The sequence below is a fragment of the Ptychodera flava genome, chromosome 18, assembly GCF_041260155.1.
Source record: "Ptychodera flava strain L36383 chromosome 18, AS_Pfla_20210202, whole genome shotgun sequence".
NCBI classification, from domain to species: Eukaryota; Metazoa; Hemichordata; class Enteropneusta; family Ptychoderidae; genus Ptychodera; species Ptychodera flava.
The window spans coordinates 9,548,002-9,573,410 of record NC_091945.1 but is presented as its reverse complement, the minus strand read 5'-3'; the positions used below and the strand labels follow the sequence as shown (position 1 = coordinate 9,573,410).

At 36.4% G+C, this 25,409-nt stretch overlaps 1 protein-coding gene across 14 annotated transcripts in view; it reads right to left on the bottom strand.

Moving 5' to 3' along the window:
* Positions 1-25,409, bottom strand: part of LOC139116798 (CUGBP Elav-like family member 4) — a 119,673-nt gene that overhangs the window by 23,716 nt on the left and 70,548 nt on the right. For all 14 annotated transcript variants that reach the window (XR_011548383.1, XM_070679472.1, XM_070679474.1 and 11 more), the window contains 2 exons: positions 17,000-17,048; positions 2,083-2,211 (listed from right to left, as the gene is read on the bottom strand). Coding sequence is in view for 13 of the 14 variants with exons in the window: in XM_070679472.1 (XP_070535573.1) it covers positions 2,083-2,211; positions 17,000-17,048 (178 nt within the window). In the remaining variant the exon portion in view is untranslated. The remainder of the gene's footprint in view (positions 1-2,082; positions 2,212-16,999; positions 17,049-25,409) is intronic.

Here is a 25,409-nt window from a genome sequence, read left to right as displayed (position 1 = left end):
CTTGCTTTGTTGAAAATTGTAATTTGAAACCAGTTCAGTAAGAATGAGTATATGCAAATGTCAGAAACTCCTCCTGGCTAAGGTTTGCTGGGTGTGTCTTATTTCATTACAATATTCTCCGTGGAACAACATGTGGTCAATCTTCTGCAATTTATGAAAAGATCCATGCAAAATTTACTAGAACCACATCTCAAAAATGACGGGAAGCTCCTGGCGCATGATGAGTTAAATCACAATTTCACCCTGACAAAAATTTTCCTGACATTTAGACTGCAATTTTGTTGAGCTATATACGCATTCTAATTCGCTAATAACGCCAAGCCCACGCTTTGTGACAGCAGAAGCAAGATGCCACGCGGTTGAGCCCAATCTTTTTACCTTGGTTTTTCAGTCGGCACTTTCTCTCAAGAAAATGATGGTTGTCAAAGTAACAAATTATTTCAGTAAATGCTGTTTCCTGCAATAATCATTTTAAAACTGCCTTTGAACTAATATGTAATCACAGAATTTTCACAATGTAATTCCTGTCTCAGTAAAGCCTGTTGCCCTATATGAGGGTTAAAAGTTCAGCCACTGGGCCTTACAGGGCCAATGGCTGGAACTCACGATGATTTGTTTGCTATTTTTGTTTGTATGTCACTTGCAAATTCTTGTTCTACCTCCCAAAGCACGTTGAAAAATCAACTACTTAGCTTGTCAACAAGCCTGACAATATGTAAACTTATTGGTTACATTTGAATTCCAGCCAAGACCAGATTTAATATTCACTCATCAACAATAACAATGCAGTCTGTACATGTACCTTACAGGTTGTGTTGACAAGCTGAATGTTGTCTCTCAACATGCTGTCGTAGAACAAGAGACTGATGTTGATATTCAAAAAAACTTCAAAGATCATAGCCACTGGCCCTTGAAAGCTTCACAGCTGTGCCTTAATTGGAACAAGTTATTTTCTCAGTTCTGTTTGTTGTTTAACTTGTCAAGGTGTGTGCCAAAAAAAGACCTCACTGAGCCAGACACTTTTAATGACTGGCAATTTAAGACTGTTTTGTGTAAGCAAAGCTGTAAAACATGACAAAGAGAAGATTTAGCATAAACATATTGCTATAAAAAATATTAAAGAGTGAGACAGTAAAATATTCACTATTGACAATTTGTGAATAGTAACTGGACATACAGTGAGCCAAGTCTGTATCGTATGTAACACAACAGCAGACGCAGTCTTTCATTCTTGTATTTGTTGTCTACAAAGAAAATCTAGACACACATCTGCAAGACATGGAGCCCTCATTAGTTAAAGATGACTGTTTTCACGACACTGATTGTATGATATCGTCAAAGGACCATCAAATGTAGGCTTTTCTGATGTCTTAAGTAATTCACAAGGCCCTGATACCATTGTAACATTTGTATTCTGTGCACAGCCTGGCACAAACGTAATGTGACGTTCTTACATTAATGATGCTCATTATTTTTCACAAATTAACCTGATGGCTGCTGCTGAAGCATTTCAAGAGATAGAGATCAAATATCTGCTGCAGCTCTGGGATTAATAAAATATCACGTTCACCTCCATGAATCACGCACAAGTACAGGGCCACTTTAAACATCAGAGGCAAAGCAGCTGTAACTGATACAACCTATTCTTTTTTCAGCATTTTTGTTCTGTGGAGCTTTATATTTGTGTGTGCTGCATGAAATATGAAACACCCAGTGTTTATTTGTCATTGAAGCCTCTGTGTGGATGTCAGCATGGTTATCGCTTTTGTTATTTTACCATAACCTAATACACTTGGGCCAAGTTTACTGGCTGAATATTGAAAGCTCAACCCTTCTTCAGGAAACAAACATGAAACTGAAAAGAAAATGCTGAATAAATATCCACCAAAGGTAACAGTTTACTGTCTGTTATAAAAAAATTTGGTAAGACTTCTACTTGTCCATGAAAGCAGACTTACCAGTTTATTAACCAAATAGAATACTGGTTAACTTTTGCTTTTTGTTTATTTTCCAAGTCCTCTATAATTTGAAATTTAAAATATTTTCATAAATATCTAAGAATTTGCAAAAAATTAATAGTACCTTTACTTGCACCATCTGGACCCCGTAGTATCGTACACTCCTCGATCTTGTTACATTGAGGAAACAGAGCGCGGACATCATCTTCAACCATCTGTTTGTTCAGCATACCAACAAAAACTTTTCTCTCTTCTGGAAATGGAAGAAAATAAGGTGAGCTTTGGTGATGTACATTTTAGATTTCTCATACACAAAGTTGTGCAGTAAGTACTGGTATCTTCCCTCAGCAGAAACAGGCTTGTCCTTGGGAGTGACAGGTGAAAGGTCAAAGTTCATAAAATACCGGAACATCCACTCTAGACTTTGTAGAATATCTTGCTTTTCAGGGCAGCCTCAGATGTGAATCTAAATTGCATTGCAAAATGCTTTTTTTTGTGTTTGATATTCTGGTCTTGTGGAAAAAACTTGTCAAAGTTGTTGCAGGGGTGTATAGTGTCTCTTGTGACATAAACTCACCAGAAATTTTTATTAGGAGGAATTTGTCCGATTGTATAATTTACATAATACGGCAATAACTTTAATGGGGTCACGTAATACACATTACGAAAGTTAAATATGGCCAACATGTAATATGGAGGCCCTCAGGTTCAGAGAATTCCTAAAAAAAAAGTCTTCTCTATATTACAAAGCTTGCCTGGCTTAAACCCAAATTGACATAATCCCCTAGCAAAGGCAGAGTTCCACCAAACCCTCAGGACATGTGGCATATCATATCACCAATGCATGCACTATTATTTTCCATTTAGTGAAGCAACACAATTATCCAGCACCTTGGGGGAAGACAGAAAGATTAGACCCCCTAGTGAGGTGATTATTCATTCACCAGACAGAGTATAACTGAGCTTCTGGTGCCATTTTCTCCTGATTCCAGTCAATAATTTGCATGCTTTATTGATCACTGCAGTTACATGGTGGTTTCTTGTTAACAAATTATCATTTTAACGGGCATTTCAGCAGCATAAAAAAGATGTGATTTTCAGACTTCAAAACAGAAATTGGTAACTACCCGATCAACGGTTACCAGATTATCTGTTCTGATAAAAGGATTACCCAATGCCAGAGACTTCCCTTAATACTGAATAATCTCCCTGGTAGACGGTGTAAACTACTAATTCCCTGATGATGTCATGTGATACTGTGATACTGTACATTAAAATGAAAATTCTACAAATCTGTTCCCTTCCTTCTCAGGTGAAGGACGCCCCAAATTACCTCTTTTTATGAATGGTCACATCCTAAAGTACAAAAAATCCCTATTCTTTTGAACAAGTGACGAAAATACAAATCTGCTGATTTCACAAGCTCTGTTCTTTTCTAAGGAAGAGTGTGACACAAATCTGAATCAGCGTTTTATCGTTTCAAAATAATCAATCATCATCATCATTAAAACTTCCGCTTATTGATAGAAGTGTGTGGAAATTTCCACCAAGTAGGAGCACATGGACAGGAAGCTTTGCAAATGCTTCACCTTCTGCTGCCATAGTGACAAAACATATAGGCCTGGGTGACCTCCAATGGTACATAAATCTTCTATTTGAAAAACTCTGTCATGTCGAATGTGGCAGGTATATTATCTCAAACTTGACGCAAAAAATGTTTTCTCGTCAAAGGTTCATGTGAATGCCCTAACTAATGAAAACATTTTTGACCCATCGACATCTTGATTAGGGTCTTCCCAAAACTACTGTTTTTCCCCTCAGATAATTCCAACACATGAAATACTTAGCAATGTGATCGTCAGTGTTTTTACCTCCACCATGGACAGTCAAAACATACCTACAGTTCTCACATGCTCTGGGTTTTATTGTCAAATACTTGCACAATGCTGAAATGCTTTTTGTGACCACAGGTGGACAGGAAATGTTTCTGTTACAACGTGAACTTTACACTGCAAGTGCCTTAAGGGCTTTACTCTCATACTGAACACAATCGTCTTTTTAGCCTAGAATCCTATTCATCCGCTTGCCTCCGTACCTCCAGAGGTACAGAGGCAAGCGGATGAATAGGATTCTAGGCTACGTCTTTTTAGGATCAGCGAGAAAAACAAAGCTTTCCTCCCTAGGTGAGATTCCTTTCATGACCTTCACCTTGAACATAGTAAGTTGGTGTCCTTGTACTACTTGAAAACCAGACGAGATAAAAACAGAACGCATTTCAAAAACAACCCTTCAGAGTTCTGATGACATGAAAAGACGACGGTGAAAAAAGAATCATAATGAGTTAATTAGTTGACTGAGCTGAAAATACCATCAGTCATTATTCCATGATAAAGATACCTTATTCATCACTATAGAACCATCAAATACATCAACATTAAAAATTTATGCCTCTTTTCAAATCTCTTGCAGGTTATCTTAATTTAATCCCAATTTTTCCAACTTTCATCATGGCACACTGAACTAATTATCTTCCAATCCGTCCTTAACTAAATGAATGAAACACACCGTTTTTTTCAAAATAGATTAAAAGGAAACTAAAAATAAATTAATGAGAATTAGATCAAAGGAAATCTAAAAATAAAACAAAATTTAAGAGTAGCTGTCATAAAACTGTGTGAGCATGAAAAATATCTATAATGCTCTCCAAAATGGCCACTAGATGGCGCCTTGTACACTATTATGCCTTCAAAAGCTGCCTGTCAATCAGTAGGGAGGCTTCTCCCTCCGATCCAGTTAAAAATCACTAAAACGAACAGATATACAGTGCCAGTTTTTCACTGTTTTTTAATAGTATTAGAGAATTATAAACCCATTCTTATCAAATAAAAATATAAATCAAGAGAGAGAAAAAGACGAGAGTCTCAAGAGAAGTGGGGATTAATACAACGCAAAATGCATCTGATAGGTACCGGTAAGTGTTACATATTATTAAACAAAGGAAAGAAACAGAAATATACCTGGGGATTTGCACTTGCTGTGTTTATTTTACATCTGACTGACATTCAATGAGGGGGAAAAAGCTGAAAATTATGTAAAAACCACTGGGTGACAACAGGTGGTCTTCAAGAAAGTAGACAAACACAGAAAGCCATGAATAATTTATGGCTATTTGATATGAAAAATGATTATGTGCTATAATAATAGTAACATGAGATTTGTGCATCTGTTTCTGAATGAGACCAAACCATGTGTACCCTAGGTGTGGGCAGCATATTATTTGAGGGATGGAGAATGATGAGGGGTCATTGTGTTGAGAGCGCATAGTCTCAGCAATCACATGATTTGATAGATGCACTTCATAGCACAGCCTTTACCTTGTGAGACAACATTTACTGCTTGAGAGGATAAGAATTTCATTTCCAGGGGAATGAGGAGTGAGGTCGTGACATTTTATCCTTCAGACTGTGAAAATTGAATTCAGGTGATGAACCTAAGTTTAAGGGTTTCTTAGCAATACTGCAGTTTCATGCAACATACAACACCCATTGTAGAAAGACCTCTGGGTACTTTCTGGTTCCTACCATAGGAAATGTCAGAAAGGATGATCTATGCACGATGAAGAGACCATGGAATGACTAGAAAGATTTATATATTGGTTGTTCTGAAGAATTGTTTGTCACACTGAGCAAGTATAGTTGTTGGGACAATGAGTGACACTGGCAGAGAGAAAGACAGCAAAAAAGATAAATCACTGCCAGTATTTTCATCATTTGGCTACAGTGTACTGAATATAGAAACCACTTTGTCCAGATCATAAATTACCATAGTCCATGCATCAAAATCAATTTTATATACTGGTATATAATATTGGCATATAGTCAAAATGTCTTGGATTTTCAAACCTAAATGGGCATATTTTTGACTTTATACAACTAATATTCCAAGAGTCTTCATATCTTAGTCACACTTTGCAAATCTTCCATTCAACTTCACTCTGGTGAGATACTTTGCTTTTTGTTCAATACGTAAAGAGTATGCCTTTTAAGATAATGTCAATACATAGGTTGCTATTTTCTGTACAGAAACACTACAAACTTGACTTGATCCTACATCAGTTGTTCACTCCGATGGAAAATGAAGGAGAGATTTTCTGTGACACCTACTGTAGCAAGTTTCTTCACTAGTGTGGGAGCCATTTTAATGCCACTCAGCTGGTACACCACTAAGTAGAAATGATTATTAAATGTTTTTTCTCAATCATATTTCATTTCTATTCCATGATTCTCTCAGAAAATCCCTTGGTAAACACCACGGCCTCCACATGTATTTCTACCTTTCTCAAGTCTGTGATGGCTTTAAGCTCTTATTTCATTGAGAGTGAAGCCGACCTATACTAAGTCCCCTTAAATGCCGTGTTTGAAATTATGTGAGTTACGAGCATGTGAAGAATGCACTGGAGTGAACTCAGATTATATGTAACCTGAACTGAATTTTTTATATCCAAATTGTCCCATTTCAAGTATGGTAATATATCCATCCATACAGATACATTTGTACTTTGTACAACTGGTCCGATTGTATATATTACAACTGGCCTGATTGTATAAATTAACACAGATTGGAACCACCAAGCTTGTAAATCTCTCTTTCAATTGATTCTGTACAGCAGTCTTATTTCTACCGTTCACAGATATTACTGGTAAATGGAACAGTCAAGCTTTGAACACGGCAACTGATCCTCCTGTCTAGAATGCCAAAACCGACATCTGTGAACATAGTAGCAACACAGGTTTCTATTTTGTCTACAAAAAAGAGTTACAATTTTCTTCAGAACTACACGACAGCTTGTCTTTTCAGCACACAATTACAGCACGCCCTACTAATAGCTGTTGACATTTAGACGACTAAATCATACAATTGATCTTGTTCATGGTTTAATTGTTGCATGCAATCAAGCTGGATTTCCTGGTAACCCTGTTCAATTGCAACTTTGATATGTATGTCAATAGATGTATCTAAGTTCCAAATGAGCGGCCTGCCATCTTGGAAAAAACGTACTGGCAGTAATCCATTTATGATATGAAGAATATTTCAAAACTAAGTAAACAAATATCAAAGCAAATAACTACTACTAATAATAAAAGGTTTTCAAGTAGTTAGCAAATGCTATTGTTTCTAGAAACAACATTGGTAACTCAGAATGAACTTGTCACATTTTTTTTTACAAATCAGTTCAAAGACAGAAATGAAATGCTGATGGTTACAGACAGTAATCTAAGTTACTACAGACTGTGAAAGTTAATATTGTGCTTCAAGTATCTCCAGTGTGCATAGCTGACAGAACTGATTCCATGCAAGACGACAAATTTTGATAATGGAAATGACTGCAGCGCTTTTTTTTTTCTGCATGACACATCTCGCTGCAGACGTTTTGCCAGGGGCCATTGCATTAGTACATGGACAAGTCATATGCAAATTAACCGCAGCTGCAGACAGAGCCCATTTTGTCATGGGCAAGTGCTAAATGGAAAAGTACGGTTAGACAATCACTTGCCTTCAGATTTATGAACAATAAAGAAAAACACGACTGTGAAATTAATCCCAAATTCCAATCAGGTTCACACGCATAAAGATTCATCAGACCGTCCTGGCAAAATTGAATCTTCAAGATTTATAATTCCTTTTACTGAGATTGTTTTGCGGGTTTTTTGGCTATCATATTCTCAATTTTGTCCATAGTACCATTTAATTGTGAAATGTGGACGTCAAATTCTGCCAGTTACTGTATTACTCTAAACAAACGTCAGTCATTCTAAATGTCTGTATTTGCGACAAAACATGACTGTCTCTCAGCTGGCCTCACTCCAGTCACACAACCATGCACACCTATCCATCATGCAACCTTCTCTTTGTAAATGTGTTGCACTCTCTCCATCCCTGGATTTGCAATGTTTATGCATGCTTATCAATCGTACAACTGGTTACAGTGACACAAGGAAACACATCACTGGCTTAATAACTCTGATAGTCTTGAAGGCTGTCAGCAAGTGCCTAACCCAATACACTTAGCCACTTTTCAGTTCAGTAAACTCACCTCTATATGTACATTTGCAGAGAGATCTTATTGGGAGAAATCTACTGAAACGTGTCTGTTTATCTGAGAATCAAACCTTCCGCTCTTCCAATTTGCACTACAGTAATTATCTGGTTAGGAATGAAAGCATTTTCTGGTATTTACACGACTTTATCACAGAAAAAATTAACTGATTGAAAAAAATCACAAACAAATAACTAAGTTGAGTTTCTTTTTATGTGAGTTTTGAGTCCTTTTTACTAGTTTCAAGACAGTCAAGGTTTTCAGCAAGTTCTGATGAATCACAATAGTAAGAGTTAGTAACAAACTCAGCTGATCTTTGCTGCCCGACGGTAAATCAGCAAACACCTCTGTACTCACACCAGAATGAGGAAAAACTACCAATGCCGTGAAATGACTTCCAAACTTCAGATCTGCACACTCTGTGAGCCCCAAATCCGACATTTTGCCCCAATAAAACAGAACAATTTTCATACATACATGAACAAAATTAGAAACAAGCCGTAAAGCAAATTAACCTTGCGAGAGGAACATCATGAAAAAAAAATCAATCATTCTACCTTATTTGACTTCATTTGATTCTTTACATTATTGCAAACACTTTCTCATGATTAAAGTTCAGAAATAACCCAATATTGGAGTCGGGAGTGAAGATTTCTTGTTACCGCTTTATTACCAAAAGCAAATAAACTATTTAATCCATAGATTTTTATAACTTGTCGGTGAAGTGTTCTGGGAATATTCATGGCCAATAAAACTATTCAAGTGGAAGTAATGGCATTCATAAATGTCTGACGGGTTTCTATTCTGAACAAATGGTGTACATTGTACCAACAACCTAGCAAGCCAGGTTTTTGGTCACATCAGACGAATATGCATGTACCGGTATAAAGATTCTTGTAATTTTATTTGAGTTTCAATGCCATTCCTAAAACCCTGCTCTTTTATTTTGATAAGTTTGTTCCAAAGGGGTGAAAGAATTCCTGTTTAATGATAGCACAGTCATTTCGTTTTAAACATAAAAATCACTCACAAACCATTCTACTTGAACTATAAATACCACACTTTCATCAACTTTTCAAACACTCAGAGACATACAATAAAGGTCGCCTGAAAACAATTTCATTCACTTTGTCACCAACAAAACAAACACAATTTGTCAAGATACCGGTACAAGCCACGTATCGTATTTCCAACTTGGTTGTGCAAAACACACAGGATACAGAAAATGACACTACGATCATTTTTGAATAAACGTCACATCAATGTGAACAAGAGTAAATATCATCACTACAAACTTGTAATATTCTGAGTAATTATTGAAACAACGCTGATGATTGCCACATGTCTTTCACACCGTCTACTACAATTGTTTTTCTTGAAAACACTGTGCAAGCACACAGTGATTTATGTAAGATGAATCAACTAACATCTAGTTTTTCCATCATTTGAATATTTACCACAGACGTTTTACTGTTTACAAATTATTAATACATTTATTCCCTCTTGTGAAAACTGATTTATTGGTTTAATTTGATTACCAATTTCACAACGTACTAATGCTGTTCTGTCTTCTGTACAATAAAAAGCAAATTTAGGGTGCAGCATTAAGATTCCCTGGGTGCCAAGTAGATTTCTAAATTAAGAGAAAACTTTCAAAATGCTGATATCTGTACCAGTAATAACTTTAAAAATATTCAAGCTGTTTTATGGTCAGCCAATAAAGATTCATATCGACAATATCAGAGTCTATCCCTGCACCGCAGTCCTCTGCAACTGATTTTGAATGATATGGCTGATTGCTGTTGACGTTTTATGCATTATATAACTTTATTGGTTAATTCTCAAAATTAATTTTCCTAATGCAACTAGCAATCAGCGAATCAAAAGGTATAATGAGAGGGCAGTGTACTCATCATTTGGCAATCTGTGTTCATGAGTATAAATTTCAGATCCTTTCTGATGTTGATTTAAAGAAAACCAAGGACTATTTATTTCAAAAATACAAGTAGAATGTGTGGAAATTTTAGGTGCACCCTGGAACTGCTTTTATCTGCTGAAGATGAAAGTTACTACAGCTACTATGTGAGAGGGGGTTGGTGCTACAACATATTCTTGCTTTCCTACATTGGCCTTACAGTCCCATTGCTAATGCTATCTAGAATATTCATCAGGCACGGCATTTGTGGCTTTGCATACAACGATTTCATTTACCGTAACTAACCAGTCTCTGGCAAATTAGATTGAAACAAACATTCAGGCACAGAATCATGGTGCATAGCTATTCAAAACGTGACCTCTTGCCAAAATTGAAGCATTTTCAATTCCAACAAAATGCAATCAAAGAATTACTTTCCCCTATGAAGTCAATTCCTAATAGACTTTAATGAGAATTGTATGGTTTGAAATAACTCTGCAAGCCTAAAGGTACCGGCGACAGCCATCAACTTCAAGAAAATATTCCTGATGCAAGGCTAACAGCAAAAGTTTCCAAAAGGTTTAATTTTGTTATAAGACTCCAGAGCTACATGCTGTCTGCTAATATTGTGACGAGCATTCTTCAGAAGAAAAATAACATTCAATAGCTATAAGCTACAAATTAGAAATAAGAAACTTGACCTTAAAGACATGAATTTCAAAACCAACAAACAGTATCTAACTGTAGATCATTTAAACAGCATTAATGAATGAATAAAGAAGTTCTACCATCAAACGTCAGCTATTTTTTTCAGAAATGAATGGAGTCAGCCGCCTAAATAAAGACTTCCTGTATTAATTTCACTATTGCGTTTTATTCTCTGCAGGAGCCTATCAAAAGTTACAGAGTAATTATTTACATTTTCCATGATGCGGTTTACCTATTAAAGGTTAATATACTTATCAAACTTTCAGTTAACCCAGGTTTTAATTTCGGACAGCAACAAAGCCAAGACACAGCGGGACAAGTCACGCTTTCCCAGCTTCAAAAGGAACCCCAATTAAACACCAAATTTTAAACTGATAAGGAAACATTATACTGCACAAATATCACCTTTTAAGTTTGGTGAGATATCAGCCAACTTATCACTATGTAATTTAACCTTTCTATTGGGCGGTGTTTGCAAAAAGGCGAACGGTTTTCAAAATATGGCTTTATTTTTCCTGCGAGCAACAGGTATTGATTATGGAATAAATACTGAAAGGGCAAGACTGGCCTTTGCCAGTTTGTGAAATGTGACTGAACAAAGGCATCAGTGACTCATGCGATCATAAAGCGGTCTAATATACTGAACAGATCGACATCTGCAATAGACCAAAGGTAAAACATCACCAGCACCTTCATTGTCACAATTTGCTTAGAATCAAATTTTCTTTGCAGTCAATGGGATAAAAATATCAGATTGTATGGATATATTTGATAGAATTATTGTCAATCTACATGAATTTTGAGGATAACTTACCAACATATTTATATTAAAACTTAAGTTACACATTTTACATCTGGGACATAAACTTCTGGAAGGACAGTGTATCAACAATTGTATGAAACGACTTGTGCAGGGTCAACAAAGAGGCATTTCAGAGCTCCTTATTTGGATGGTTCCCTCCTGTACAAAAAGACCGAAGATGTTTTCCCATTATCTTTTCGCCTCAAGTGTTTTGCAGCTCAAGAGCCAACACCCTATCATCAAGGTTCATATTGTGAAAAGGTTATTGGACAGGGTCGCATGATGACCAAACCTAAACAGCATAAATGAAGCAGCTGGTCAAAGATTTTTTTCGCAAAATGTGAAAGAATGGTTTAATGTGTAATCAAGGATTTTTTCAAGAATGGTTTCAATCTGTTATCTGCTCAGAAAAGTTAAATTGCATGCCACCACTATGTCATGCAAGAAGAACACAGTCAACTACCGGTATTAGTATAGAGCTTATTTCTGTTAGTTTGAATTGTTGGCAGCACCTCACGTTTATCAGACCGATATAACAGCAGACAATTTCCTAATTCAAGGAGTCGTCTAACATATACACAGGTATTCTCTAATGAATAGGAATCCAGGAAAAAACATCTCCAGGTTGGAAGTCTGTTAATTATTACACATCACCTGTTTGCCAGAGTAGTTCAACATGCTTGAGAGAGCAAGCGGCTTGTAACATTATCTGTCAGATTATGGATCCGACATCAGGTGCTCTAATCAGATCCTATTCAGGCATTCTCTGTTAGATGCTAGCTATACACAGAGTGGAATCATGTCACAAACACAGGGGGGCACAAACAATCACACCATGTCAGACGCACACTGCAAACAGAAAACAAACTTTTAAGGTCTCAGATTATTCGATTTACGCAGACAAAATTTTACCACATTTCTTTCTTCTTACTGGGCAGGATTACAGGATATAAGTCACACTGGTGAGCTACGTGCGTCACCACACATCAGAACGTCTTTGTAGTTTGGTACAGATATAATGATCAGGTTTCATCACATGCATTTAAATTTTCCTGGCCATTGTGAGCTGGCGAGGTGAATGTCATTCTATACCTTACTTGGACTGTATTTTCCTTCATTTCTTCACCTGGTTCCACTTAGAGATCTTAATTTAGTTTGCTCACATGCTACACATTTGAAATTCTATCCAAACCATATTTTTTGAATAAATCAGTCAAAAAAATCCAGCTTCCTTGGAACCCTATATGGATACACTGTCTGTACAGTGTGTGTTTAAGAGCTTCCTGTGTTCGTGTTGCACTGCTCTGCACATTTTTTAACCCCAGGTCATATTCCATTCAAGGGAAGCCAAGCCATGATGCTGGTATCAAGTGTAGTTATTTTGTGTAAAAGACAAGCAATACTTTCCAAGAAATGCCATGAGCTCAGCATTTCAATTCAATATCTACCAATAAACTGACTTTCAGGAGTTTTGGAGAAAAATCTTCTTAAGAACCACCAACTGAGCAAACGGTTGGATTAAATCTGTGCGATTTGGCAAGCTTTTTGTCTCTCTAACAAGACCACTTTTGAAAATTGAATATCTTGGGATATCTTGGGGAAGCAAAGCTGACAGAAGATTTCCAAAAGCTTTCATTCAGCAGAGACTAGATTTCTCCTTCTCATAACTGCTCACATTAATGATCATGAACTCGGCTACCGCTGATAGTGAAGTCCCCTGACAGAGACAAATAAAAGAGATGGCAGTCCAGTGTTACAATTGATGATACTCTTATGTCTGATGTGTTTCTTGGATTAAATTGCATCCTTCAAAGGACTAATTACGAATCCATGTCAGCAAAACTGATTCATATGCAAATCTTGTAGATGGAAGATCCAATAACGCGCTGAGTCAATTTAGCAAATGAGAAGAGGAATCCATTTCCTTACTCCTAAACTGCATTTTATTTATTAGAGTGCTGGTTTCTACAGTATCTCTTATAATATGAATGACTCAACACAACTAAAAATATTCATCATAAATGTTTTTAATTTATGTTCACAAGGTTAATGACTCACATTGCTACTTTGATTCTGGCAGTTTACATATCGAATGCGCAGATAAATTTTTACTGGCATGCAAACCATGCTTGTTGATTTTCATAGCTGCAGTGCAAATTAATTGTGGAATGAAATGCCGCCAAATCTTGTTATCACATTCTTTAAATGTCCGCATCTGCTTAAACACTGAAGCAACAAAACAAGACGCACGCCTATTGAGACTAGCTCTGATTCCTTTTCTCCCTGCATCCATTAACGTCACCGTCTCCCATGAACTCATCTGTTCTAGCCGTGATTGCGGCGTTTCAACTTTTAAGTCGCGATGAGTTCAAAATCATAATTAGCCCAAGTCTCCCCATAGAATTGAACCTTGTTTCTGAACAATATACCACATTTAGCAAGATCAAGTATGCTGTCAGCATGTCGGGGACGAGTGTGTCCCTGGATAATCAGAGAGAGTCAGCTGGATCACGAAGGATCAGTAGTGGAAATCCACACACTACAGTTGTCTTTCAACTCGGCCAAATACTTCAGCATCCCCTACTTGCTGTGAGATTAAACTATCATTTTTTCCTTGAAAAGAATTGAACTGGAAAGGTCAAGAGGCCAAACTAGCAGATTTTAGTGGTAAAATACTGTGGTAAGAGACAAGCATCTTCACCTGAAAAGTGTCAAACTCTAATTCTAGTTAACAAATGGTTGTCTTTCTGCCCGTTCATCTTTATACACTGCATACATGCAGGTTACAGAGTCCCAGTAGATCAAACATTTCATACTCCTATTGTGAGCAGAACAATTTAAATACTTCAACAGAGTTTCAAATCTGTAATCCGTATGTTGAAAATTATGCCATTGCAATCGTTGATGTAATATGCCAAACTCATAAAATTTGTGTATGCAGAATCAGCCATTTGGCACTCCATGTGGAAACCATTGCAAAGTTAAAGTATGCTTACTCAATATTGTAGAGCAACTATTCATTTACTCCTGCTGAATATCCTCTGATTCAGTACGGTAGATTTTGAGGCAATATGAACACAAGTACATATATTTCTTCAAAAAAAGATACAATGCCTGAATTTTGTTTGCGGCACCACATTTAAATTCCTGCATACAAAAACTGTATCGTGTATAAATATTTATGTTGTCGGCAAGTTTTCTAATAAGTCAGTCAAGCCATTCAAAGATCGAACAAATTCAGTGTTCATTCACATGAAATGTTTAACTAAACAGACCCTGAAATTTAGTCTTTGATGAACTCCGCAGAACTCAATATTGCTTCCATGTAGAGCATAAAAGTACCAGTATGTGTACAAAAATAAACACAATACAATAAAGGCAGGTTTCCATACAACCCAGTTTGGTATAAAAGTTCATAAAATGATGAAGTTTACACAGAGGGAAAGATAACCCATGCTTTCACTGCTAACTGAGAAACTGACCATCCGGGCAGGACAGTCACGCCACATTTGACCTGACGTATTTGATATGTTTACTGTGGATTGCTTTGGGGAAATTCAAACTCAATTAGCATTTCCAAGTAACAAGTCTGGATAACAAAGAACCATGCGCGAAGGTCAGCGTTTGTGTACTCGTGTTGCACTGCAGAGAGACTCGGCTAATCGGGTACAGCGCATGACTTCATGTAAATTTCATGTTTATATCACTTTCTCATGTAAGAAGATTTGTAGCCACATTAAACTGTGGGCCAAGCAATGAGATGCAATAACATCTAGGGAGGTTTAGTCCTCTTGTTCACCACTCTGCAGAGAATTGCCAACCCCAAACGCTAATAATTCATGATTAGGGAAAATACCTACGTGGACAAATGAAAACACTCACTACTTAGGCATTATTTATGTACATGTTCACGGACGTGGGCATGCTTCAGGGGTAAAAGCTAAATGAGCAAAAGCTGTAGCCTAAGGGGTGTTTGAAAGATAATTATCTGACAGACTTCCAAAAGGAAGACATGGATATGATGGTCACATGATTTTTGACGAGTGAGCTTGTACTTCAGCTCTTGCTTTTTTTCCAATTTTGCTACTTTTGACGCAAGAAAAGTCATATTTCTGTGATTCAAATGAATCATATCATCTCATAGTTTATGTTAACCATAATTTCTACTTTCCTCTGGTTACAGTTTTGCATGGAAATCAAAGACTTTAAAAGTGGGTGAAAATAGTTTAAAGCTGAAAATTCACACCAACAGGTTGTGATACATAAATGACTGTGTATACTTTCAAATTATTCACACCCTACTAAACACATCTTACTCATTACACTCCAGTTTTCCTTTTTAATTTCAAAGGGAGTTTTGGAAAAGGGTTTGTGATTTATCAGTCCTTTGAAAGGACCATAAAATGTGATTTACTAATGTCTCGTAAAGCATCCATACTCCAAGAAAACATCAATTTTTTAAATTGAAGGGTGGCTTGTAACTTCTCATCACAAAAGCTTAGTTGTAGTATAAGATGTCCATCGAGATTTGATCGATTCATAACAAATGATTCCAAGAATAAGGAAACTCTTGATAACGTGAAAACGTAAATTTTCAAAGTAAAATTATTGGCAGACAGCTGTACAGATAGTGTAAAGTTAATGTTGTCATAGAAATTTAGATTTCAGAGCAGCTTGACCTGCTGACCCCACAAAGTTACCCAAAGGCCACCAATCTCATTTTCCTTGCATAGAATGGTAAATTTGGGTCAATAGTATCTTGTAGCAATAATTTATTAATTTCCATTTGCTCATTCATTGCTCTGTCCCCATTTGATATACCGTAAGCCAGACCAACTGTATTCAAATTTACTTGTATTTGTTTGCAGAAGTGGTATCATACAAAACTATTCTGAGAAAAATTAGCAGGATGTACACTAAAGACTCACACTTTGTAACCTCCCTTTTAGTGTAATTACGTGTATCACAGGTGTGTATTAGATTATAAAAATATAATAATCATCTTTTTGATGGTTAACATCCAGATGGAGTGCTATGAGGTAGCAATGCCTACAGTCAAATTAATTTGCTTATTGTTAAAGATTTCAGGGAAAAAAACGTAAAATAAAGTGATGATTTTCACAAGCAAAATTATCATTAAATGGCGGCTAATTACATTCTGAAAATAAAACTGATGAAAATGATGTAATGTTTGTGACAACTTTGATGTTCAGTAACAATATGAATTTTTTTTAACGTTTTCAGACTCAGTGTGGCGTCTGCATATGTGGTATGTTAAGTGACTTAATGGTTTATTGAAGCAAAAACCAATAACTGTCAGATTAAAAATTTACAATCTACTCTTATCAAGTATACCCAGCAAAATGCATTCCCTCAATTCATTAACTGTACATTTTTGAAAAGATAATTTTCCAAATATTTGTGGGAAATGCCACAATAGTAGTGAAACAGAAACAGAAAATGAAATCACTTTTAATACATGTACACATGTACTTTTTTAGAAATTTTGAGCTTCTTACCTGCCCGACTTTCACTATCGGCTGGTTTGACTTGAATTGGGCGGTTCATCTATAACAAAGAGAGAGAAAAAAATAACTTAGATTTTAAATATCTCATTAAAAGAAATGAAAGACCTGCACAAAATTGAATTACATACTTTTTGCAAATCAACCAAGCCAAACAGATTTGCTGAAAAGTAATTTGCTGTGATTTGAATGTAGATTACTCCATTTGGTAGAGATTTCTTATTTGAAATTGAATCAGGAATATTTGCTGCAGCAAATAAACATGAACAATAACCATCTATAAGTAACAATGAAATAATAAAAATTTCCCATATCAAATTGCTAGCAGATACGATATGACTACCCATGCATAAATTTTGGTTTTCATATAAACATTCACGGCACAATGCTCTGATATATTCTTAGAACTTTTGCTGTGTTAGTTTTCCTGCTTTTTTGACATTAATATTCCATCCACATGATAATTTCTGAAGAGAGTTCAAAGGGTTTCAAGCAGCTCCCCTGAACAGGATGGAAGTCACTCAAACTGCTGATCTTATCTGCTAAAATGGCACTTCAATCAGTGACAAGACCAACACTCTATTTCAAATTAAGTGTTTGTGGAGTCTGAACATCATACATTTTGTGCAAGCAGATTATGAGTAATTTAGAAATTTCCATAATGCTACGAGATAAGGAGATTGCTCCAATGTCTCAGTCAGTAGGCATCTTGACAAAACGGAACTCATGCAGGCATAGGAAACGCTACCTGAAGACGCTGGACAAATCAATTATGGAAACGTCTTCTAACTTATCAAATGTCATTATAATGGAAGATGAACACACAAAGAAATGAAATTTGATAGCATCTGAAGACCATGCCACACAGAAAAAATGGTAGCAAGTTGCAGTGATTTTTGACTGCATTGAGGAGTTCTGATTTCAGATGCAGTCTGTGAATGCGTTTCACATGACAACCAAACATTTCAAGTGTAATGATGAAATTATGGCACTGCTTGAACTGCCAATTTAGCTTTTATATTGTGTTTATGGAAAATCACGCTGCTGACATTATCATACGTCTAACATTTACATAATACAATATTTTGGCCTCAACATGAATCAGTTCAATGCAACCGTATTGCCGGAAGTGATTTTCAACATATGAAAGTATCAGAAAATATGATGCTCAATACAACTGATGAGAAATACAGCATGTAACTATTTATAAATTTTTCCATGATATGTGAATTTTTTATTTACCCTATCTGGGAGAGAAATCTGTACTGTAGAAAAGCCTGGTACATTTTACCTATCTGCCATGTTAGCCGCCTACTGCCTGTACTTGCATGTGGACAGGATAATTAATCACAATACCTCACTACTCATTTGACTTTGTTACGAAGCAAATTACAGCCCTTATCAGTTCAACTTCCATGGTATTAGTCAATGTGGCAAGTCTTTTACAATTTTTAAATTGACTCGGGAAGATAAACGTCGCGTCTGACTAATGTACAGACACTATCACGCCGATCCAAATCTGTGCCACTTTGCATGCTAACCTAGAAACACCTTGTCTGTGTAAGTACGTCAAGTCATCCAGCAATTTTGATAACTATTATGCACAATTGAACATGCATTTGAACTTGAACTCAACAGGAGAGCTGGGTTATGGTCCATGCAATTAATAAACACTGAAATTAAATGGAACATGGGGCAAATATCTTTTCAAAACAGCTGGGATCTTTTTCTAAAATGCATTGCCAATCTGAGTATGCATTTCACTTGCATCTATAAATATCAATATTCTGTAAGGGTGTGTATGGTTCAACAATGAAATATATCCTTGGGCAAAGAAGGAAAGAGCTCTCAAGAACAGTACTGGAAAGGTCATCAGGTTTTATGTTCCATAGAAGTCTATGGAATATTAACAGAACAGAAAAGCCCAGAATGCTTATCCCACTTTTACTGCCAGCAAAACACTGTAACAGTCAACGTAATCTTCAGATTAAAGTGCCTTGAAAAATGTTACTTTTATTTTTATCATTGCAAAGTCTTGAGACCTCCCAGCAAGGCAGTGATATCAGCAGAGTTCCTATTGGTTGGCAAAGGGTATTGCATTGACAAGCCACACTGGTAGAACTGATATGGATTCTAAAAAAAATTTCATTTCATATTGCAGGATACAAACTGCATGCAACACGATCTAGCTATTTTCTGATACCCAGGGTGTCATGCCTTTTCATTTAGTCTGATCACAGTGCAGCTGAGATAATGGCATATTTCTTATCGTAACATCCTAGCGGGATTAGCCGTCCTCATTATTGGTAATGCAACACACCTCTGCAATGTCGCCACCTGACCCTGACCTTATCATGTCATGTGACAAAATAAAATCATAAATCACACCCATCATATATCACGCGGCATTTTCATGCATTCTGAGCATGATATTATCATGTGGCCATTTTATTTAAAAAAGGCAACTGGCTCAGGTAAACAACCTATAAAATCAATGCCCAACTGACCAGGTTTTGACGACAGTTAATATTTGCCATTAATTCTGTCTGATACTGTGAACGGCTTTGTCTGGTTCTGTCCAAATAGACTTAAACAACTTTATTCTGTCAATGCCGTATTTGCAAGGAATCAGGGGACTTTTTAATTTTATTTCTTGCCTGTATCTTCGGGGTTGATTGACAGACTCAAGATGGGCAATGGATGCTTACTTTGTGAACTTGACAGTGAAAACATTGCTTTGATATTGCTTACTAATAGTTTAATAGCTTTTTACTCAAGACATCTCGATATCAAGGACGACATCAAAAGCAATAAACCTTGTGACACATGATCAGATGAGTGAACTCATGAAATGTCTCCTGCAAAAAACAACACCAATGATAACTTCACCTGTCAGGTACACAGCATTTGCAATTGTGGAGAACACAAGACTAGATTAGACAAAAATGTCGACACTTCCACTTATGATCAATTCTCTCCATCACTGTTTTCACAAAGAAATTGAACAAGACTGCATATTCTGATTGTACATGTCTAGCATAACCCTTTCACCACCGTGGTTTGGCCCAAACCTATTGTTATCAATGGTGATTGTGGACCTGTTCATAAGAAATTGGGTTGAACAGGTGAACCCTGACACTGACGAATTCTCCCCCACTGATTTCTTTGACATGGGTGGAAATGGCGTTACATCAATCATATCAAGTTTTATTGTATTTTTTATCTAATCATTTACTGGCAAGTATTTACCAAATCTGAACAATTTGCACCGTTATTTTACAGGAGCAAATATCATTAATACCAAATATCAATACTGGTATCTTGGAAAACACAAAATATCAAAAAAACGAACTTCTGAATAAAATTGATTGTGTGATAGTCAAATGGCTTTTACCAGGGTATTGCCATTTGTCATGGAAAGAATCACTTTTATCGAAGTCTGCCTGTTAAACACCCAAAAAGGTAGGAGTGATTTTGACAAGTTAAGCCATACAACAGAGCCATCTGTGCTGCTGTGCTGTTATTGCCTCTAACTATGATCAATGTGTCATGGTTTGACCAGCCTTGCCGACAAGAACACCACAGAAAAATCAATAAATAAATTTCCAACGGATGACATGCTCTGCATTCTATAGATCCTAGCTGAGTTTATGAAGTCTATTTGCTCTCTCTTTACCCAAGACAAAACCAGGAAACGCAAGAGAGGTCAGAAAGGGATGAACCAGCTTGCATAAATTGCTTCAGCAAAAGATATAAACATACTACAAATGTAAAGAGGCAGATACGTAATGATAAAATGATTTTGAAAATGTAAATATCAGACAATGAAAATGATTGAAAAGTATAATTATATGCTAATGATCAACTGTATGTACTAGCTTTCTGAATCTAACATTTCTGGGGAGAACCAAAGTTAAATTGATTTGAGAGTTGGTTAGACCCACAACAATGTCACTTTTATGTTGACCAGCAACACCATACAAAATTGAACAGTCTCAGTGAGCCCGCTCTGTAATAGAAGAGAATTGTACATCGGGGAAATCTATGTCATAATATACGGATTACGGCGGACAAGATCTACATAAACTTTGAAATCCCCAAGATGTCATCATTTTGGGTCAATTACTGCAAAGCAAGTCAAGATAGATGTTCGAGTCATCACTCAGTGTCTTAAAAGTAAAACTCAAAGGATAATGTTAAGGTTCTAACAAAACACGGAGATGCACGTTATGAGTCTCATCAAGGATGTATGGACAACATTGACTTATTAACAGACACACCTTCATTCAATTTCCTAACATCTGGACTGTCATTTGTACAGCCACAGGGATGACAAAAATGAAAGCATATACACTTTCTGCTCTGATCTTCTGCACCCTTTCTATAGATTTAAATCATTCAAACTTTAATGCCCGATTTGAGACATCTTAGAATCCAACACATTAATTGTAAGAATTATTAAATGATAACGATTCTTCTTTCGCCTTCGTGCTAAATGAATGACGTCCAAATAATTAACTTTATATTTTAGTGGTGTCTGTTAAACTGTAAGATTTAGCTGTGACCTATATTGCCAAGCAAAGATAGCTGCACTACAGAGACACAACAGTTGATAGATGTCAACAAATTACAAGCTTGGAAACAGTGTCAATTCTTCAAGATCAGTTTTACAGCAATGATTCAAAGTACCGGTAAGCTGACCTGCCCAGTGGCCACAATCTCTATAGAACCACTTGTATGTACACAGCAATGTTACAAAATCAATATTTCATGTCTTGATAATAAAACACGGGAACATTTTTCTCAACCTCTTTTACATAAACCATTTTTTGTTATCAAATTTATCTAGAAGAAATGTTTGAATATTTGGAGAGACTTGATACCAGAGAAAAAATGTTTTGAGGGAAGATCCCATAATTGGCCTCAGATGGTGTTGCATTCTGTCATAGCTGTGTTAACCAGGTCAGAAAAGGATTTGTTGAACAGAGCACCAACAAGATTAAGGACTTAGAGGGGATTACTTCATCTTAAACCTTTTCCTGGAGAGCTGAAAACCCAGTGGAGGTGAAAATCAAAATGCCAAATTTGAAATGTCAGAGCTTGGATTATTGTATGCGTGTATCTTAGCAACCCCTGGTGTATCTTAGCGACCCCCAGCAGAATTCTTTTGCTTCTATGCTGAATAGATTAAAAAATCCAAAAGAGTTTTTCTCAATTAAGTTTGTGATATGTGTCACATCCATCTTTTCAAAGTTTTTAGACTGTTCTACAAAATCCACAACAGGACAAAGACATTCAATAGTATGCGTGAAATACCAGTCTGATTAGAAAGTTTGCTTATTCCCTGAACTTTCTTTGGCCTAAATCAGGATTAATAAAATCTGTGATGCGAAATTCATAAATAGTTAATTGTCATCTTGAAAAATTACAACACAAAAGGGAAAAAATACTTGTCACTCACCAAAAAGCTTTCTATTTAATATTTAATTTTGCTATATAGCATATCACTTTACATGTCAAACGTATTGCAACAAATCAACACTTATTTCTCTTGATAGCCGTAATTGTAAACAACTTGCTATAAAATGGATATTAAAAAATTGAAATCACTGACTTACACTTCCCACCATCCTATTCTTCTGAGTTTATCTGTCTGTCTCAGATAACTTCAACACAGCTAACAAAATCCTCACAACAATACTACACCCCCACAAATACTCCCACTGACAGAAAGAAGACACTGCATTTGTCATGCATCAGTGTTTGTCATGGACAATGCACTTAGGCTTCTTATAATTTCCAGCACACAATGATTCCATTATATTTTGTGTCATATCATAAACATATTTCAGGACTTTTATCACTTTTCAAAGTAGCTTACATACACACAAAAAAACCATACTTCTCTATTGTCTTGGGAATGTTTGTTGAAAATTGGCTGTATTCGTATGTTCCTTAAGTTTGGACATCCCAAAATCTAGCAACATATTCTTCTAAAAATTGCAATTTAAAAGGAAAACAAAAGACAGAAACACCTCATAATCTTCTTAACACATTAGTCAATCCAAATCCCTGGCCATTTTGAGCCGGCGTATATAAGAACATGAATTCGATTAAGATTGCGTTTTCAGAGAAACCAGCTTTATGATCAGACTCAAATATTTAAAATTTGTGAACATATATTTCAACGGAAGTATTTCTTTGAACAATAGCTGATCTCCAAACCTTACTTATTAGCATTAATTCAAGAATTAATGCAGATTCAGATGTGAAGAAGTAGTGAGAGGTCCTAAGCGGATTAAACTTCCTGGTAATTGTAGGTGTTAAAACAGCTAAGATATGCAGCCTCTGAAACATTTTATAGATATTCATAAGCTCTCATATTGTAGCTTTGAGTTAACAATGAACACAGCATACTGGACGTAAAGTTTGGCTGACCATTTTCATTGGTAGACAAATGCAACCATGTTTATTGTCTAATTGCAACTCATTGTAAATATCTGCATACAAGAACATGGCGGCCATTTTTAATCATACCATACACTACAGGGAAGCCATTTTGAATTTTACCATGGAGTACTGTATGCTTTTGGTCTATAGCGTCTAGTACTTATCCTAAAATACTGACTTTGTCCGACGAGAGCATAACTTTCATTTAAAATCAATGGTGGGCGTATGGCTGAAAGTTTTCCTAACACAGGTCAGCCTGCTGACCTTTCCCTGTGATATCCTTGGGCAAGTCTGGTAATTCTTGACTTACCCAAAGTAGGTAAGTGGGCTTTACATGAAAATATCCTCTCTTATATCTTATTCCATCTTTCTCTGAGTATACCTTTCACAATCAGCCATAGGATGCTAAAGAACATCAACACACTGTTGGTTTTTGAAGTGCCCAATATGTCTATGATAAAAGTTCAATTTGACCAAATAAAGATCAACACTGCATGCAACTGTGATTCAGTCGAGCATCACTGAAAAAAAGCACTGGTCAGTGACCCTGTGACCATCACAGTTTAACAGACTCCTAATATACCTGTACCTGGGTACTCTGTGGTGCAGTTGGATGCATAGAAAATGGGAAAAGGTTGAGGTCTCCTCCGGCATTTCAATTGAGTACTGCTGTCATACTATAGATGTCCATTTGCAAGATTCAAGAATGAGTTGCAGTCACACATGTGAACTGCAATGCATTTTTCAAACTCTGATGACATCTTGACACAAATTCAGTTTATGCTAGAGGTAAAGTCATTCCTTGGCTACTGGTTTGGACAATCACTGCCTGGGATTGCCAAGCCAAGTGTGTTTATCTCAAACAACTGTGAAAATGCAGAGCCCTGAGCCCCTAAGTGTATAATTTACCAGCAGGAGAAAAAATATCAGTCGAATTGGTTCACAGCTCTCTGATATTTCTCCGACACATACATTTTACAACAATTTTACAATGGGTCATCTAATGTGTTTTGCTCTAATGGATGAAGTGTGGTGAAAGTTATAGTCCGACACATCAAAACTGACGTGTCTGGATGCACAAGTCTCCAGGGCACCACTAGCGTGTATGACGCCATCTTTATGACTAGCCCGTGGTGAGAACATGTATAGTAGCTATCCTCGGGGCAATGAAAAACCTTTGTTAATGCCTTGAAAGAAAATTTCAATCCCTTCATTCAGATATTCCCCACTACAAATCTTTGAAAACGCTTTCTTTGCAACTATCTCTTGGGGTAGCCACACAGTTTGCAGATAAGGTAGTCTTTTGCAAGTGGAATTTTTCAGTTGAAAACACTGGAAAACTTATCTTTAGTGAAAGCACATGCCTGCATTGTACATACAGCTTTAGAAGCGTCTGTTCATGCTATTTACATCAGCTATTCAGCCAAACATTTTCCTGATTTTATGATTATCTGTAAATAGCTGCAGACGCTTCTTGAATTTTGACTTTACATTCCGGGACAACACAAACTGAGCGGAACGAGTAAGCTACACCTCTTTTTCAAAATTTTGCCCGAGCTTCGAGCGAATGTTTAAGTGAATTAGAACATAAATTCTGCATGCTGCATATCAAACTTTACAATTTCCTAATGTTGCTGCCCTAAAATGAAATCATCTCAGCCTAGCCGTCCCAGAAGACAGCTCTAGCAATTAACACTACATTCCGTCTGTTTGCTAAATCATCAGAGAAAGTTTCTTTTTCTCTGAGACACCATCAGAATAATGATTTGTACGTAATGTTTCACTGAGTGCATCACGGGGATGTGTACTTCAAAACCTTGTCAGAGACTTTTAAAGTCAAAATCAAACCAACATTCCATGCTAGTTATTTCCCCATTTTCTAGTTATTAAGTCGTCAGCAATTGACCTGTTTGCACACATCCTACGTGAAACAGCAGCTCCGGTACTAAAACAA